Source organism: Oryzias melastigma, linkage group LG5 (genome assembly GCF_002922805.2).
Source record: "Oryzias melastigma strain HK-1 linkage group LG5, ASM292280v2, whole genome shotgun sequence".
NCBI classification, from domain to species: domain Eukaryota; kingdom Metazoa; phylum Chordata; class Actinopteri; order Beloniformes; family Adrianichthyidae; genus Oryzias; species Oryzias melastigma.
In genome coordinates this window covers 15,769,561-15,788,784 of record NC_050516.1, presented here as the reverse complement: position 1 = coordinate 15,788,784, position 19,224 = coordinate 15,769,561, and the positions used below count along the sequence as shown (strand labels likewise).

At 37.0% G+C, this 19,224-nt stretch overlaps 1 protein-coding gene across 3 annotated transcripts in view; it reads right to left on the bottom strand.

Moving 5' to 3' along the window:
* Nucleotides 1-10,839, bottom strand: part of grip2b (glutamate receptor interacting protein 2b) — a 49,129-nt gene extending 38,290 nt beyond the window's left edge. For 2 of the 3 annotated variants that reach the window (XM_036211937.1, XM_024270388.2), the window contains exons 1-5: nucleotides 9,296-10,839; nucleotides 3,629-3,764; nucleotides 3,378-3,523; nucleotides 1,452-1,538; nucleotides 500-575 (exon numbers count right to left, since the gene is read on the bottom strand). In XM_036211937.1, coding sequence (XP_036067830.1) covers nucleotides 500-575; nucleotides 1,452-1,538; nucleotides 3,378-3,523; nucleotides 3,629-3,764; nucleotides 9,296-9,323 — 473 coding nt within the window. In that variant the 5' untranslated portion in view covers nucleotides 9,324-10,839. The remainder of the gene's footprint in view (nucleotides 1-499; nucleotides 576-1,451; nucleotides 1,539-3,377; nucleotides 3,524-3,628; nucleotides 3,765-9,295) is intronic. The other variant, XM_036211938.1, reaches the window with a different exon arrangement.
* Between the last annotated feature and the right edge of the window lie 8,385 nt (nucleotides 10,840-19,224).

The following is a 19,224-nucleotide window of genomic DNA, read 5'->3' as shown; positions in this document are numbered from 1 at the left end:
AAAAAAAAAAAAAAAAAGGGATCCTGCCATGATAGAATTCACCACAGGTTAAACCATTGCTGTACTGTAGCAGTGAAACGTTTGCAAAACTGACATTCACATAAAACTGTCATGAATCCTTGCAGGGAGATGGCAGCTAAAAACTCTGACAGCATTAAAGGAAAAGAGGTGATTCGCTCTGCAGTCGCCATGAGTAACGTGTAATGTCGACATATCAGTGATGGTCACAAGAAATGACACGGGTATCCTTGAGGTCTGTCTGTCGGAGGGTGTGAGTGAATCTGTCAAACACTGCTCCACCCTCTACTTTATGGAAGTCAAAGCTTTGCTTTTTTAAAATAATAGTTATTTATTGGAAGACTTCCTTCTGAAAAGTTGGGTTTAAAGAACAAATGAAGAAAAGGTTTTCAAGACAACAATAACGTCTGTTTTGTTTAATGTCTCTTCCAAATGAGCGATTGCATTCTGTTTGTTTGAGCAGGAAAATGTTGGTGTGTACCTGTCTGCGGGACCTCCAGGCCTGACGTAGGTAACAACTAAGGGACGTGACTTATGCCAGTCTTCATGTGTTCCACCTAGAGAAAAAAACATAAAAACAATAATGTTCACACAAATTGAAAGAAAGCTATTCATCTGCTTGTAAAAACCAATTTGATTTTAAAAAAAAGTACAGTTAAAATTCATAACATCATTGCTATTGGCTCAAAGACTGGTGAGTAAAGGGGCAATATACACAAAGTTACATCTGCTGCTCCGAAGCTATCATAACAACAAACTTTTGTGCAATATCTAATATCTTTTGTTGCATCAAGCTCCTAAACTAAAACCTAATTCATTTTGATCTGATTTATTTCACTCATTGATTAACTGACTGATCAATCAATAATCAAAAAATATTTGGAACAAATTAATGTGTAATCTAAACTAATTATTCAGTTTTTCTTATTTGCCACCAGTTGTGCTGAAAAATAAAGCAACTGCATATGGCAGTGCAACATTTTGACAACATGCTGATATTTTATTTTTTTAACTTAATTTTGAACAAATTATTGTGTATTTTATGAATGAATGACTAAAGGTCTGAACTGACCCAATGTAAAAGTTATGGTTCTAAATATATTTATCACTTTTTATTGCTTTAATAGACTGTATACATACAGTTACTTTAAACATTCACTAAATCCTATTTAACTGCATTAGTCGAATATGTAAAAAAAACTGATGTGGAGCTTCTCTGTTTACAGAAATATTAAAGAAAAAGGGCAAGTCTGAGACATAAAAAATACAATTTTCATTATACCACCACTATTATTGTTTTTTGCACAAACACCTTGTTTTTACATTATCAAGTAAATCATTTGTGCGTCTGCTATCTCTAAATTATCTTTCATAATTACTCAGTTAATTACTTTCATAATTACTGATTATTAAACTGCGTGACAGAAGTTTACCTCTCATGACAAAACCAAAGCTGTTTCCTTCTTTGTGCAAACAGATGTCGATTGTCTTTGAAATAACTCCTGAGGTGCTGTCTGGAGCTTGAGAGGAAGAGGAGAATCATACAGACAAAATCAGACAGAAGTCGTTTCTGTGTTAGACGGTTTCTTACGGCATCAAACAAAAACACAAAATCACAGCGACGTTTGTCAGTTGTGGGCTTCAAATGAAGCAGAGATATACTCTGTTGCTTTGCTGAAATGTTTCATTTTTTAGAATAAAAATCTTCAATATCAACACAGCTGACATGGAAAGGTAGTATTTATCCTCATTTTCAGGTCCGTATGTCAGGGTTCTGGAAGCTAATTTAACTCTGGCTCAGCTGTCTCACTCAAATCAGCCGTTAATGACCAACTTCTGTTAGTTAGCAGACTCACTTTTTGTGTTTTCCATGTCAAATCATTTCCTAGACCCAAAATGTAACTTGTGCTATTGTACTTATCCAAAAAGTAACAGTTATGTTTGCACTGAACCAATCACCATGCCATTCAAGTTAAGCAATCTCCTTTTGATATAGTAAAAAACAGACTGTAGTGCCTTTGAACTTAAAAAAAGAGAAAATCCCATAAACTAGCATTCTTCATGACAACAAGTTGAACGTGATTAAATGATCATGTTAGTGAAAAATGAATATGACAAGTTTAATAATGTATTTTCTGAACGATAAGGCACACTAAAAGCTTTTTTTTTTTTTTTTTAAACAGCAATGCACCTTGTAATTCCGATTAATTTTGATTGTGTTTATTGATTTTAAAGTAATTGTTAGAGGTAGCCTACACAGCATTCTTTCAAAATGTTTGGTGGGGTGTTATTGTTAATACGTTAACGTGACTATCATGTACCGGTGTCACAGGGTATTTTTTTACATTTTTTTTATAAGGTTGAGAGCTAGCGTAGCCAGAATAATTTTAATTTAGCAGTATCAGTCTTTTTTTATGAGCTTCCAACAAGGTTGGGTGTTATGCGGCTAACATGTAATTGTGTCAGGCTGTTTTTCTTATGTTACTATCAAGGTTGGGGGGTTGGGTTTTCACAGTAATGATTGTTTTAGCAGTATCAGTCTGTTTTTTTCTGTGTTGCAAACGAGATTGGGAGTATTACAGGTATTGTAAACATGCTAAGGCAGCTAAAGCTTCTACCGCAGCCAACGTGTAGAGCAGGGGTGTCCAAATCCAGGTCTACTGCTGTTTTACCAGAAACCCCGCCTTATATGCTGCTGATTACCTGGATCAGGTGTGTTTAGCCAATAAGGAGCTTCAATGGCAGGTTGGTTGGAAAACAGGTAGGACACCGGCCCTCGACGCCTAGATTTGGACACCCCTGATGTGGAGTGTTACAAACAAGTTCCAGTTTCTTATACTAAATAAAGTTTGGCTATTTTTTTTTACACTTTTATACAATGTAACACTTTATACTTTAATATTAACACATTGATGATTGCATGTTTACATTAATCCACATGGAAGCTATAGACCAGTTGAAACCAGTTAGGAGGTACTTCAAGGACCTAATCAGTTCCCTTTCACTAAAAACGCATGGAGACTGACCAATAAGGTCTTAAGTTTCTATGTCCTGCCAGACATTGACCTGAAGCCAAACAGGGCCCACCTCGGGGCTTTATCTGTCCAGAGTCTTCTGCACGAGTTTGATCCAACTTTTATTAAAAGGACTAAATTCCAATTGAGTTTTTTGGTCACTTTCTTCCTCATCAACAAACAGCGGTTGTAACCTCACAAGAGTCACTGTCAACGCAGTTAGTAAAATCTGACTAATGGTAAACTTTTCTCCGACTCTTTTGTCTGAGTTAACACACGTTTATATCAGAGCTGTATGTTATAACATACAGGCTAGGAGACAGACTTCTTTGAGCTGACGTGTACCTGTCGGGGGCAGTTCATACTCCACCTCCAGAAGAACCCTCTCTCCTACATTTTTTAGTAAACTAATAATCTCTTCGTGCCGCAGTTTGGTGAGATTGATCCCATTCACTGACTTGATGTAGTCGCCAACGTTGAGCTGGTCGCTCCTGAAGGAAAGACAGTCAAAGATTGAACATACCATGAATATCCATGAAATAATTATACTGATGAAAAACTTTTGTTTCCGCAGAGGCTGTCAGTTCTCTCTCTACCTGGCTGCCAGCCCTCCGGGTCGCAGGTTAGACACTCGCGGCTTTCCGTCCTTGTCTGTTCCTCCTGAGATGGTGAGCCCGAGGGTGCTGCCTTCTTTCTTTACCAGCTCCACCATGGTCACACCCCGCAGAGCTTCTACCCCAAAACACACACATCCATCAACACACACAGACAAGCAACACGGAACAAGGTGTTTAGGATTCTCTATGTTCTCATTTTTGTGTGACTTCAGGTCTAACAATAACTTTGATTGCAGGAAGTTAAAACTGTTCCAATATATGAATATGAGACAAAACTCATTAAAATGTTTTCAGCTCCACTTGATTAAAGCAAAGACTTTCTGATTAAAAAAGCAAATATACATAATCTGTATTAGCAATCAGAGGCTACAGTTTCATTTTCAAGCAATAAATGACACAGATTTTCTTCAGGAAGAAAAAAAAGATGTTTTAAAAATGTTTTATAAAGATTATTCAAATTAGGTCCCAGCCCAAGCATGTTTAAATAGATTTCATGTCTTGTATGTTGTTGTACTGTTCACACAGGACAACTAGGGGGTGGATTCTTCCCAAAACTGACATTTATGTTTTTTTCTTCTTTTTATGCTTTTTATTGCTGCTGCAACTGGTATTCTGGAGCAACATAGTCCAAAAAAGACTTTTTATTTAATTATAGAGCCGTATTTGAATCACAAACGATGAGCCTGGTAGTGCCAATGTGTTCTGTTGTGTACACCGTGTTTGAGCATTTCAAGTGATAAAGCTCCTTCCAGGACAGGAAGACCTGCATCCGCTTACCTAAGCATTGGCTTTAATCTCACACCATGCAGACTGGCTGTGTGTAAAGAAACAGCTTAACGTAGAAAACGCAAGGCCTGAATCTCTGATTCCGTTTTATGCAAAGATCTTCACTGTCAATACAGAAATGGGAGAGGCAGGGTTTGGTGGTATTCCCACAAACATGTGGTATGCCAAAGTAATCACAGCTGCAGGACAAGATTAACAACAAGAAGAAACAATCAAGCTGGGAGGCTTTTGGAGTAATGCTTTCTAATGTTTCTTACTGACAAATATCGATACTTATGAGTCTGTGTGGGTGGACCTAGTTTTTTCTACTTTATTTAGCAAGAAATGAAATTGGTCAAATCCTCATAAAAACTAAGAAAATGCAACACAACTAAATTATTCTTGAAAATAAAACTGCAGGAGGAATTCTGATTGAAAACTACTAATTCTAGCTATCATGATATGTCTAATAACTTTAAGATAGTAAATGTTTGCAGTTTATATTAATGGTAGTGAAAAAAAAGAACTTTGAAAAACTGGGGCAAATGATGAAGTGTGACAGAAAAATCAATAAATTAAAAAAAATGAATTCTAGGCTCATTGGTTTATTCAAACAAGCATTCCTTCAAAAGTGTGATTTGCTTTAGAAAAGCCACCTTGCTGCTCATTGAGAGGAGCTCTCCTGACTTGGCAAAACAAAGGTCTGAAGGGCTTCTGCAGCATTATTTTAACAGGAGGAAAAGCCAAACCAATGGTATATTCCCCAAGCACTTAATTAAACTAGTCTGTAAACAAAAGCACCACAACATCCAGAGGAACTACAAGAACTTCTCCACAACAGAGCCTCAGCTCGTATCTTCCAGTAAACAAGTTAATGGGTTGATTTGGGACGGAAGATGAAAACTTAGATGAAAACATAGGAGGGCTTCTCTGACAGGTCTCAGTCTAGCCTTCTTCAAAATAAAACACCTTTAAGGTGAATTATGTCAGCAAAGAATGGTAAAAATTGAAAGCTGGCAATGTGTGATTAATGCTTCAGTCCCAACTGCCTGTACATGGGCAAATCTGTATGGTGTATGTATAGGGGTCCACATGAAATTTTAAGATTGTAGAGCACTTGGGGGGCCTGAAGGGCAAAAATGTTCATGCATGTTTTTTCTATACTTTGGGAAAAAGGTTGTACAGTTAACACTTAAAGATAGAGTCCTATGAAAATCGCTGTTTTTGTGTTTTTGCGAATATGACAGCGTTTCTGAGTATTTCTTAATTCAAATCCTGTTGGATCAGAAAACCAGATGCTTGAAAATGCTCAGACTAATGACGCAGGTACTGAAATAGGCGAGCCAAAGTCTCCCCCTGTGCACACCCCGGCCCACTCACGCTTAGGTGTGCGATACATGATGAGCATTCATCTGGTGCTGTAGCAAATTGCAATTCTGGCTCCTAATTGTACAGCTGGATTGATCCAATATTTCTCGCTGTTATTTGTGCACCACAAAGGTAAACTTAAGACTATGAATTTGGACGTGAGAGTGCAAACAGCTTTCCGCGATGAGGAGGAGGAAAAAGTCACGGTTGCTCTGTGTCAACAGTTCTACCCACAAACCAGAATTATATTTGTAGTGAGTTACTGCTGCTGTGCATAAAATCTGTCTTACAAAATGACAAAGGCTTTTTGATTTTGGATAAATACTGCATAATCATAAGTAAAAAAATCACTGATAATGATTTAACAGAAGAAAAATATATAGTTGGAATAGGACTTTAAACTACACATGAGATAAATAAAGATTAAGTAGGCGTGTCGTACACATTTTCTTCAACCCAACCCAATTCTGTGCATTCCACAAGGAACCCCTTAGTATTCTGCAAAAGATAAGTGCGCCCAGTATTTGCTCTGTGCTTTCAGCCTGACAACAAGTGAGTAATTTGTGTGGGAATCCAACGGACGTCCTACAGGCACTTGTATACTACCTGCACACCTGGACATGCAGCATTTACGCGCAGTCAGTACAGAACCAATCCTTAAACCTCACTAGAGTGTGGTGTTAGGGCACTGTATGACAGCATCAACTGTATGGCATGAATAAGTCTAACTTGCATTGTCCTTGAACTTACTTCACAATGCATTTACTTCATGCATGTCAATCCATTTCTATGGCGTCGCTTAAGATGGCTGCATGGGCCACGAGACACACCTGAGCTCCCTTAAAGATGCATCTGTACCTGTTTGAAACCCTCTAAGGGCCCAGACAACCAAAAAATGTGCAGCACTTGTATGGGACAACCCATCTGGGTGCATAGTAGTTTCTAAAAGTTTTAACACAAGGGTCTAACAAGGACCAGTGACACCCTAGATCAGGGCTAGGCAACTCCAGGCCTCGAGGGTCACAGAGTCCGCATAATTTCCAGATATCTAAGCCCTAATCATGACTGATTACCTGGTTCAGGTGTGTCCAGCCAATTAGAACATACCAGAGCAGGATATGTTGCAAAACACCCAGGAATGTGGCCCTCAAGGCCTGGAGTTGCCTATCCCTGCCCTAGTGGGATCATGGCATAAACAATGACAAAAGCCATTTGGGTAAAAATGCTACATTTGACTTTAATTCAGACATTAAAAATTGACTATTTAAAGCGGGAAAGCCTTCTATTGTCAGATGAGTCCAAGGTGGACATTGTTGTTTATAATCAGAGGCATCATATAAATCGAACTAGGAATAAGTGAGATGTCCCAGCAGAGTATTAGTGCTTAAAAGTAGCATATCTGATGTTACGTGGTGGTATACGGTATCAACAGTACAAACTGACAACATTCAAACCAAGTACCACCACCAACACTTTACAAACTCATAATCTTGACTCATACATTTCTGTCCCAACATCTTTAGGAGACATCACAATGAATTCTAATGAGCACATTTGTCTGATAAAAGTATGAAATATCTCAGCTAAAACTTTTCTCACGTTGTCTATTACCTGTTATGAATAAAACATTGACTAATGTGATTTGAAAGGCTTTCCGTATTTTTACTTTGTTCAAACTTTTTTCATAGACGTCTCCACTTCTCATTATATACAGGCTTTACATCATTGAATATGAAGGCTAAACATCAGAGCTGCATTTTTGGTCTCATTAAGCACAAATGCACACACATAGTCAAGCATGGGGCCGGCGTGAGGTGTCTCAGTTTGACAAATCCCTCAGGTGGCACTGAGGATCAGTGAAGTGCTTCAAAACACACTTATCTGTGCCCGTTCATGCGAGAATATACGAGTTATAATCCACCGTCTGCAAAGAGCCGTTTATTCATCAGCCCTGAAATAGTTTTTATTTGCATAAAAGCAAAGTTTTAACAAATGCTTTTAACAGCAACAGACCTCATTCAGCAGTACAAGAGCTTTCCCAGGATCCCGTGTCTGTAAGTGGTGACGCCTTTGATGCTTCACCATTATCAGTTATATTTGAGGGCAAAACTCTTCTTGACTTATTCTGCATCAGTTTTTTTTTTTTTTTTGTACGATATTTTTTCAGAGTATAAGTCACGTTTTTTTTCCTTAATCATATTTTGGTCAGGGGTGCAAATAATACACAGGTGTGACTTGCAGGCGCTTTTGAAAATAGCAACAGACACTAGAGGGCACTGTGTATATCAGGATTTACTACTGACAGGAACACAGAAGAAGATGCAATACTGATCACCCATCTGCTTGCGCCATTGTTGGAAAAGTTTAGGATCCACCCCAAAATGTGGTGCAGATTCCTCACCAGAATGTTCTCTGGTGTATGCCACCGCATGAAGTTTAAATGCTAAATCGAATGAGCTTTTCTTGGCCATCGCTGCACTGGATCACAACAGAATTACCACAGACACGCGGTGTCCAGGGTTACCAGATTGGGCGGTTTTCTGCTCAAATCGGACGGGTTTTTGCTGAAATTGTCTGTTTTTTCACTACATCTGTCAACACTACCAGTGTCTGCATGGTTGTGCGGAGGGTAGGGGTTGTAGGGTGGGGGGTCTATGGGGAGCTGCAGCCACTATTAAAGACCAGTGTCTAAAGTAATGAACAGCTCTTAAGAGCTAGCGTTTTTTTGGGGACCTGGGTCTATTAGAGATCACTATTAGAAGATATTCAACGCCTGTGGCGCAGAGGTAGAGTGGTTGACCCTAACTGAAAGATTTCAGGTTCGATTCCTGCCTTATGCAGAAGTGTCCTTGGCACTGAACCCCACTTTGCCTCTGGTGGTTATAGGTTGGTGCCAGTGTTCGGCTGTGGTGCCACTGTCAGTGTGTGAATGGGATTGTGTTTTAGGAAGGTACAAAAGGCTCTAACACCATGTAACATTCTTTATGCTATGGTTATCTTAAAAAAAATGTTCATATGTTGTGCTAATATACTTGATTCCTCCTATGTTTCATGAAGCTAAATAAGCATCAATGTGTTACGGTAGTGAAGTGTGCATATATTCAGTCTATTCCATTGTTATGATTTGCTATCAAGAGGAAATGTCCATTTTTGTTCTTGTATTTTGTAATTTTCTCCTAAAAGTCCAACTTATATACAATTTTTTTCACTTCTTTATTATACATTTTTTGGCTGCTGTGACTCCAGAGCGATTTATAGTCCAAAAAATATGGTACTCTGAATTAGAAGCACGTTTTGGGAGTTTACATAAAATATCTCCTGTTTGCAAATAATCTAAGACTCTTCTAATTTGGGTTATTTAGCACTTTTGTTCTTTTTCTTCACTCTTAATTTTTCGCCACACACTGCAACCTAAATGATAAATAAAGTTTTTTCTTTCTACACGTTTATGGATAAAACAAACATTTTCAAAGTCATCAGTGATTGTGTAGACGTTTAAGGGTGGGACCATACCTGGTATACTGTGTCTCCTCAGGGTCATGGTGTGTTCTGGTCCAGATATGTCCTTGGTTTTTCCATAAGGGCCATCATCTAGAGAAAAACACACAAAGCTGAGATGTTAGATGAGCGGCTTTCTGCCCAATGGCTCTGCTAACCAATAATACATTTTCTGAGAAAAAGAAAGCTAAATTGTGCAGTCATGGAAACCCAGATAGCAAGAAACAAACTAACACTGTCATGGTCTGTTTTCAGGAGACACAAATATTTAGATTCATCATAATAGAAGATTCATCAAATAAAAAGCCGCTTTCTTCTCAAAGCCTCAAAATGTAACTTTTGAGCTGGTTAAATCTCAGGTTTTAATCTGTAAATCAATGTTTTAATTACACTATGTGGAACAGAAACACATTATTGACATATTTTTTTTATATTATAATATAATACATAAACATTTCCCCAAAACAGTGAGGTGAATTTATTTTCTAACATGCTCATAAAGTTGTTTTGTTTATGTTTCTTTGATGATTATTGAAATATTATGCATTCATACATTTGCATGACATTTGCAAAAAGCTGCAGATACTCTAGATCTACTAACTTTAATATAAACTCCACCAATGAGTGAATTTACTAAACACTCAAAAGGGTGATGTAGCTAGAAAAAAAAAAAAAGTAAATTGCTTCAAAAAAGTATTTGGGACACCAAAATAAAAGGGAGAAATCCTAAGCAATGAGAAAAATAAGAAGTTTCAATCACATCACATGAAAATTGAGTTGTATACCGTGTTCCTGGTTTATCATTTGAAAAAGAATCCATGATAGAAGAATTACAGATGTTTTAAGGCTGCAAAAATAAGACATAGTATGGAGGGGATTCATTTACAAGGTTAATAGCCAATCATGATGCGGAACATAGTGCGTTCCAAAAAAATTCAAAAGAAAAGATGAAAAATCGCACTGAAAAAAATCAGTGAGACACTGAAAGGTGAACCACGATATACTATAGGGAACCCTACTTTCTATGAAAAGAGCTCTCTTTGCCCTGCTTAAGCCCCTTTTAAAGCTCTAGTTGACATATAAGCTTCACCATTGCGTGTCTCTACTCATGTGTATGAACTAAACTCAAGAAGCTTTGAAATTTTAGGACATTCGACAAAAGACCCTTTTGATGATTGTGAATATACTAGAAATAGTCAACACAATAAAATTCAATCACTTGAACTCTCTCTGTCAACACATTTCATCCTGATGTTTGCAAATATTTGACCTAACTCCCCCAGCTATGCACCGTCCACAAACCGAACTGTGTTTGACCTCTACTTTCACCAAAAGAAGACCCTGGAGTGTTGGTTTTAGTCCTCTCTGCAGCTCAGAGAACACCATCGACTGAGTCTTTTAAAAATGCAAGTGTTCCTCAAGTTTTTCTCCATTCTTCTTGTCATAAAAATGCAAGTGTAAGACATGCACATGAAACGTAGTCTTGTGTTTTCAACAAGTTTTGTTGAATATTTTATAAATGCCCTCTTAAGATCCGCCAACATGGTCACAAACCATTTGCACTGAAAGTTCCGAGGTAAGTTTTTGGAGAAGATGCTTTTAGCGTTTGCTCAGTAAATGCGTTTGCTTTGAGTTTGACTCTGACCTGACCTGCATTTGTATTGACGAAGAAACCAAACGTCATTTTGAAAAAAATGATAAATACAGAGAATTTCAACCAGCCTGTCCAGTATTGTCTTTTTTTTTTTAAAGTCTTCTGATAACACAAGTCATTTCTGAAAACACTAAACAAATACACACATACACAGATCTGCATGCTGAACCTGCCTATGTATGAACCTTTAAATTAAATAAATAATAAAAAAAACCCTCCGGGACAATTCTTATTGTTCCTGCAGCAGGTGCTCACAGAAACACATCTAAATTTAGCTCCTAAGTGTTTCTTGTTGACCACACTGAGATCCATGTATTTATTTTAAGCTCATCCATGATCTGACGGGCACAAAGTATTGGCGCCCCACACTCTTTAAGCGCGTTCGACAGCTGTGACAGGAGCCGAGGCTGTGTTCTGACGGAAGGGGATGTGTCCTACTTTACAACCTCCACTCCATCAGAGATGACTTTAACAATTCATAAGCCACTTTTCATCATCTTTCGTAGCACACTCCAGAAGTGTCATTACACTGCATTTTAAATCGGGGCAATTAAACCGCAGCTCAAACGTAAATATCCTTTTGCTTAACTCACTGAGCAGGAATGGATTCAAACAGCTTATTAACATCAGCTCAGCAAATCACTTGGAAAGACCCGGAATAGAATATTTTAGGTTGCACTTTTCATGTATTAGCTTACACTAGTTTAAAAGATGCAATATTTAGGAGTTTTAGGCCACAGCAGTTTTTTTCTGTGTGCTTGAATCTTCTCGGTGAACTCCATTTCTAGTTTTCATTCATAAATCAAATTTTCCATGATCTCCAGTCTCATCCGTCCTCCCTGATCTCATTGGCTTCTTGGATGCTGTGCCTAAAATATCATTTCGCTGGTCTTATTGCATTTTTCCGGCTGACTGTTGAGTAAAATACCACCTACGATCAAGTGATTGAATTGAACCTGCAGAAGCTCAGTGAGAAGTTGAGAGGTGAAGTTGAGCCTTCAAGTTTTTTAACCACTTGATGACCATACAAAGTAGCATGTTTCTAAACTGAAAAACATTTTTAATATAAAAAAGTTAGGTATAATTTCAAAAGAAAGACACAATCAAGGAAAACTAAATCTTCCTCATACTTTAATAGGACCCTATTTTGCTGGTTTACTATCCTTCTATAACTTTAAACAAGACATGTTGGGAATAGAAGAAAAATAATGGTAACGCTTTATATTAAGGTGTGCTTGTTAAGTATTAATAAGATATTAATAAGCATTAGTAAGATGCTTATAATTTGCTTATATGCACTTATAAAGATATTAATAAGCCGCTTATTACACCATTATCTAAATTATGGCATGATGTCAATCCAATTAATTATGTGCTTATAAATACTTAATAAGCAATTTGTAAGCTACTTATTACAGTATTATATAGTATCAGGTTAATGGGCCGGTAAGAATATGCTTATAAAGATATTAATAAGCTGCTTATTAGACTGCTATTAAATCGCAAAGCAAAAGGCCACAAACAATATGCTTATAAAGATATTAATGAACTGCTTATATTGCTTATTACTGATGTCTAATACCAAGTTAATAAGCCACTAAGAATATGCTTGTAAATGTGTTTATACACTGCTTATTACACTAGTTTGCAGTACCCTAATCTAAAGCGTGGACCATTTGTGGACCACTGAAAACCCCGGGACTGCACGAAGACGACAGGAACCGAGTGAGTGGGACACGCGCACGTTCAAGGATTCCAGTTTGACTCTGGCAGGACCGTCAGAGTTCTTCGTCGTGCTCCGTCGTTGTGCTGCATCAAGTCTGCATCGGGACCTCATGACATGCTCCGAGGGAGTGCATTGAATGCATTCACACAACTAGCCTTCAGTTAATAATCAATTAAAAGGCTTTAGTAATTCTGGTGTCTGCTTTTACAATATACTAGAGGACAAACACATTTTTTGGTCTGTTTGTTTGTTTGTTTGTTTGTTTCCCCAAGAATGGGAGGGACCCTTAAACAGTAAAAAAAACAAAACAGAGACAATTTTGTGATTTGACTTTGACTTGTAACCTTAGACTTGGGACTTGACTTGGACTTGCCCTCAGAGACTTGTGTACAACTTTGCCTTGAAGTCACTAACCACACAGTTGGCACAAACTGGATGTTTTGTTTTACCAAGTCATTATTTAAAGAGTTAAACAGCAAAAGAGAGTGTCATGTTTAAAGCTGTAATGTTTTGTGTTTAAATTAAAACTTCTCATACAGTGTTTGTTGTGTTTTTTCTTTATTAACACAAATGGTCCACGCTTTAGATTAGGGTACTGCAAACTAGTGTAATAAGCAGTGTATAAACACATTTACAAGCATATCCTTAGTGGCTTATTAACTTGGTATTAGACATCAGTAATAAGCAATATAAACAGTTCATTAATATCTTTATAAGCATATTGTTTGTGGCCTATTGCTTTGCGATTTAATAGCAGTCTAATAAGCAGCTTATTAATATCTTTATAAGCATATTCTTACCGTCCCATTAACCTGATACTATATAATACAGTAATAAGTAGCTTACAAATTATACTTATTAAGTATTTATAAGCATATAATTAATTGGATTGACATCACGCCATAATTTAGATAATGGTGTAATAAGCGGCTTATTAATATCTTTATAAGTGCATATAAGCACATTATAAGCATCTTACTAATGCTTATTAATATCTTATTAATACTTAACAAGCACACCTTAATATAAAGCGTTACCAAAATAATTCTCCAAGAGTGTTTTATTACGTATCCTTTTTTTTCCACCTTCCTTGAAATGGCTTTAAAATCACAGACCCATTCATCCATTCGCACACAGATGACAAATTCACTGCCTACCACTGGCACCAACCTATAACCACCAGAGGCAATGCAGGGTTCTGTCCAAGGACACTTCGACAAATGACATGAACTAAACCTGCAAGTGTTTATGACAAATATATTGTTGAGAAAAAAGTGTGAGAAACATGTGTATCATGTTAAAAGTTGTTTTAATGAGCCTGCATTCCTTCAAAAACATTTAATTTCACAGCGCCTATTCACACAGTCAAAAGTCAGAGCGAACTGAAGTTCAGTCCGATTGGAAATGAACGGAGACCACCTTGAAAGATGGGTCTGAGAGCGGCTCCTGGTCTCAGACCAGGGTACGCTTGAATGTATCAGACTCAAAATGTGTTTCAGCTTATTGAGGGAAACAAACTCTAATTCACTTTAAGCAAACTAAATATGTCCAGTCTCAATACACCCCAAGTCATATGCAAAAGAAAGAAACTCGCGCACCAGTTGATGAAAGCTGATTTATTCCCTGGCCAAAAAACTCATTTTAGGTGATGTTCAAAGATAAAACAACTGTGAACTCACGGCAAGCAAAGCTGCAATGTCTTTGGAAGGGTGAGTCAAAATAAAAATAGAATAGAACTCAATAAATTAACTAGATTTCATTTCAGATAACTGATTGAAATAGTCTCCTGAGCGTAAATGACCACTTACTTTCTCAGATACTTTGTCGTATGCATGAGAAACCAGAATCTTTATTTTGTTCTTCTATGTTCCTTTAGGGGTTTGCACATTTCTGATTATTTCTTTATTTTAATAGATTTGAATCAAGAGCAGATAAATAATGTAATTTGAAAAAGAACTTATTTGTGACAGAAAATACACTAAGGAGGCTCCGCTCCATTCATAAAGACTTGTAAAGAACTAGATCTGTGTATGTCTTCTCTTTCCTCGTCAGAGATCAATTGGGCAGCTGGATAGCTCTGATATTGCTCGCCATTTTTTGTTGCACTGCAAATGTTAGGTTGGAGTTGTGAGGGGCTGTAAGCTAGTGGGAAACACATAGATGACAGGAAGTGGATACAAGCTTGTACACACCAACAGTCCCAGCCACAACTCAGAGGTGAATTACTAGTAAACTCCTGCTGCTCTGCAGAAATTATTCCCAGAAATCGACACAAGTTTTTAGGTTTTTGCTAAAAACGGCATTGTCATAATTCAAAACCACTGGGAATAATTTTACAAAAGATGATCGGAGTGGGTCTTTAATGTGTTGAGTAATTGTCACAGAACATGAGATGTTACGCAACTCTTGATTTTCCCATGATGCCTTGAATCAAACCTAATCAAGCTTTTAAAAAAAATCACAGAAGACCATTTTCCATCACAGCAAAACTTCATTAAGTTGTTTGTGAAAAACTTCAGTTTATCCCCAAAGATAAATATTTTTAATTCTGCCAAGATGGCACACAATCAGCCTGAGAACACGCTCAGGCTTCAAGAATCCGCGCTGCCGCAGGACAATCTGGCGCCTCGTTTGTAACTCAGTAACCTGACAGTGCCAGGAGTCATTACCCTGATCACATAGCAATTATTCACAAACAGACATCAATTTATCAGAGAGAGCAGGAGACAGCGACAGAGGGGCCGATGGAAAGCCGCTCTCTGAATTTGTGTAATGATTGTAGAACAGTGGATTTTTGGGTGAAGTGCTGCTTTTACAATGAGTGGGTCTGGAGAAGGGGCATGAGTGGTTGATGGCCCTAATGGATAAGCACATAAAGGTTTGCTTCTTGTGCTCCTTTTGTACTTGCATTACTTTCTTGTAGCTTTTAAGCAGAACTTTGTGTGTTCTTCTCGGGCATATGTGTGTGCTGATGAGATGCCTCATGGGTCCTCTCTGCGCTGTGACAACCCCACAGCAGGAAATCCGTCAGCTTGATGACTTAGGAACGGCGTTTCAAGGCGAACCGAATCCACAAAATTTAAATGATTAAACTCATCACACCTCGGAGAAGATCACTAAACTCCGAAACAAAACAACACTGCCCTCCTTTTCACTGTCACCTCCGAGAAGAGGAGCCATTTCAAAGCACTACAAGGAAACTGCTGCATATTTCAAAAGTGTTAGGAGGAAGGAAAACAAGTTATGTATGGAAATTGTTAGAAGGACTTAATACATTGATTAGATAAAAGGGAAACCTAGTTTAAAGACTCACAGGATGTTTGGTATTTTTTGACTATACAGTTACCCAAAAATGAAGTTTTTGAACACAAAACAATGAAATAATCAATCAAATCTGTATTTTGATAGGCCTCCTGTACATTCAAAATCAATCAAAAGGCATTTAACAAAATCACTATCATTTATACATAACAAAAAATACAATTAATTTTGTACTTTAAGAAAATGTAAGTTTTTTTTATTTAAAAAATGCTTCTTTTTTTCCTGCATAGAAAATATAAAATTGACTACACAGAATGGAAAACATTTCCCTACCAAATATAGAGCTATTTCTGAACAAGATTATATCACCATTTCCTTTTTTTATTTTAGTAAATATTCTGAATTTAACACAGCGACTGACGATATCACAAAGCGGCACATTGATTTCCATCAACAACTCTCACTCTGAACTGAACAAAGATCATTGTGGAGGTCATTCATGGATTCCATGGCATATTTTAATAGAATTGAACAAATTGTGATGTTCAATATTGTTAGCAGGCAGATGCTGAGCAGAATAGCACATATTTGCAAACCCTGTTTGTGCCCCATCCATTCTGATCCACCAGAGTGAGGAAAGTGATGCTTTAGTTGTATGTGTGGACTTATTTCATGTTTTAGAGGGAAAATAATGTTTATTTCATGTTTTAGAGGGAAAATAATGTGTTTAATCGTCAGTGTTTCAACAGGGGCAGCAGTGCAAACAGTAATACCACTAATCCAATTATTAAAGTCTAAAAAAAAAAAAAAAGTAGGTGAACAAAATCCTTCGAAAAATGAAGCGCTAACAAGGTTTGGCAACTTGTTGGAGTTGTAATACTCCAGAGCCCTAAAGGCTCATCTCACGTGGACCTTTTTTAATCAAGGCAGCAGCAACACTCCAGTCTCAGTTATTCTGTGTGTCTTTCAGTCAGATGGTCAAAAACCAACAAAATGTCATAATGACGCAGCTAAACTTTAGAAAAAAATGTATACTCTGGTTGATCGAGGAATAGTGGTCATTAGAGTATCCTGAAAAGATAACCAAAAAAATCCAACCAAGAAGATAAATGATCCAATCACCACAACACACAAAGACCAAAGCACCAATCAGAATCCTACACTCCTACTCTCAAAATAAGTGAAAAAAATTGAGAGTACACGATGTTTAACCCTTGTTAGAAGTGAAAAGGATCTGCCAATAGAACGAGTAGAATTTGACTTTGGAAGATTCCTCAAAATAAGTTGTGAAGTTCTGAATTTTAAAGACGAAATTAAATCTTGAAATCAGCAAAAAATGCTCATTTTTAGAGATGTTGCTTTGATTATTGGAAATATCCATGTCTTAAAATAGGCATGTATTGTTAAGAAAAAGGTGGATTCTATGAAGTAGGTACATTCACATACATGCTTATACCCCCCCGAAAAGAAAGAAAAATAACCCTGTATCCGATCCTAAATATCCTTATTTTTTGACCAACTAAAAGTCTAGAATTGCACGTTTTCAGATAATTATTTGTAATCTATGCGTAAAAAAAATTTTTTTCATTTGATTTATGACTTAAAATAAGATGTTTTTAATTTTATGTGAGGTAGTTAGATTTTCAAGATGTATTGTCTTATAATGAGTCATTATATTTTATGAAAAAGTTACTATTAATTTAGTTTATCATATATAAAGCATAAAATATTTAAACTAGAAACTAGACACCAGAAATCTTATATGTAGTCGACTATCATTACTCATTTTGCTTTTTTGGGGTCTGTTTTAGCTTTTCCTATAGTTTTTTTTTTATATATTTTTTTGTGAAAATCCAGATATGCATGGAAGCTCTGAACTTGTCAAATAAATCCCCCTCGAGTTTGAGGAAAAAAGGCTGACTCCCGTCATCTCTGATCTCCTCATAAGGACAGGAATCATGTCTCATTCATTACAGAATCCTGAGCCATAGTGAAGCCAGATGGAAAAATGGTGCAACAAAAGCTATACGAGAGAGATTTAAGAGACACAACTAAATGCTGATTGTTGAGGAAATTGGTGAGTTTAACTTACTGAATGAACAACTACCTCTTGACATTTGTATTTGCTGATACACGGAAAGCATAGAGCTGGGATATGTGCATTAGCACCGTTTCATTATAGGCATTTTATGTACAAAAATCCCTTCATACTCTGCAGTTGGTGCAAAATTCATCTGCTTCTTTGAACCACATCACTCTTGTTGTACATCAACCCTGTTGGTTCCCCATGACTCCAAAATTTAATATAAAATAGTCCTTAATGTTCCAGTCCATCTAAACCTTTGAATCTCCACATTTCCAACCCCGATTATGTTCCCTCTGATATTACACCTTCATTAGTCTCATTTAGTTTTAAAAATTCATCTGTTTAAACGATGTGTTTCCATGTAAGAATTAAACTTGTTTTTAAAAACACATTTTCACACATTCATGTAAGTTTTAAACAAATGATAAACCATTCTATGAACTACTTTAAAACACCTGAAATGCAACTCAAGACAAATTATTTTGCTTGACAACAATCCAATCCTGGTAGCAAAATAGTTCAAATAAACTTTCATATTTTCTTTAAGATAAAGAAAATATATTCAAGAAAACTTTGCCAAAGCTTGCTCCGAGTTCACCCACAGCAGTTCTGCATACTTATGAAGTTATTAAAAATTCTTGCTCAGGGTGACAAGAAAGCTATTAGACAGGCAATGGAGCAAACAGTCAGAGAGAGCTTCAGGAACGTAACCGCCATGAGCCCCAAGAAAAACAAAACTGCTCAAAACACAATACTGATAAATTGTTGCATGTCACAAATGTAAGCCAGCACATTTTCCCCTTATCTGTTTTTCTCTTGCCAGGAGGTCTGGCTGCGCCGTTCACTTCTCAGTGACATTACATCTATGGGTAGTTTGGACGAAAAACAGGAACAAATACATAAAACATGAATACATCACTGTCCCTTTTTCCTAGTATGAATGTAGATGGAATCTCTGTGAATTAAGTTAGAAGGTGGTTGTGGACTATGAGGGGCCATACAAGACATTATGCGAAAGAGAGTATATATGAATGTGAATGGTTCAGAATAAATAATGTCTTGTACGGCCCCTCATAGTGGATCCATTGTAAATTTATCTTAGATATAGTTTATGCTGATCTTATCTGGTGTCAAAGTCCATTCTTACACTCAGTAGAGACCCAGATCACTGCACAGCTCGTATCCACCCGTAAGGGCAGTTGTGAGTAAGGAATAAG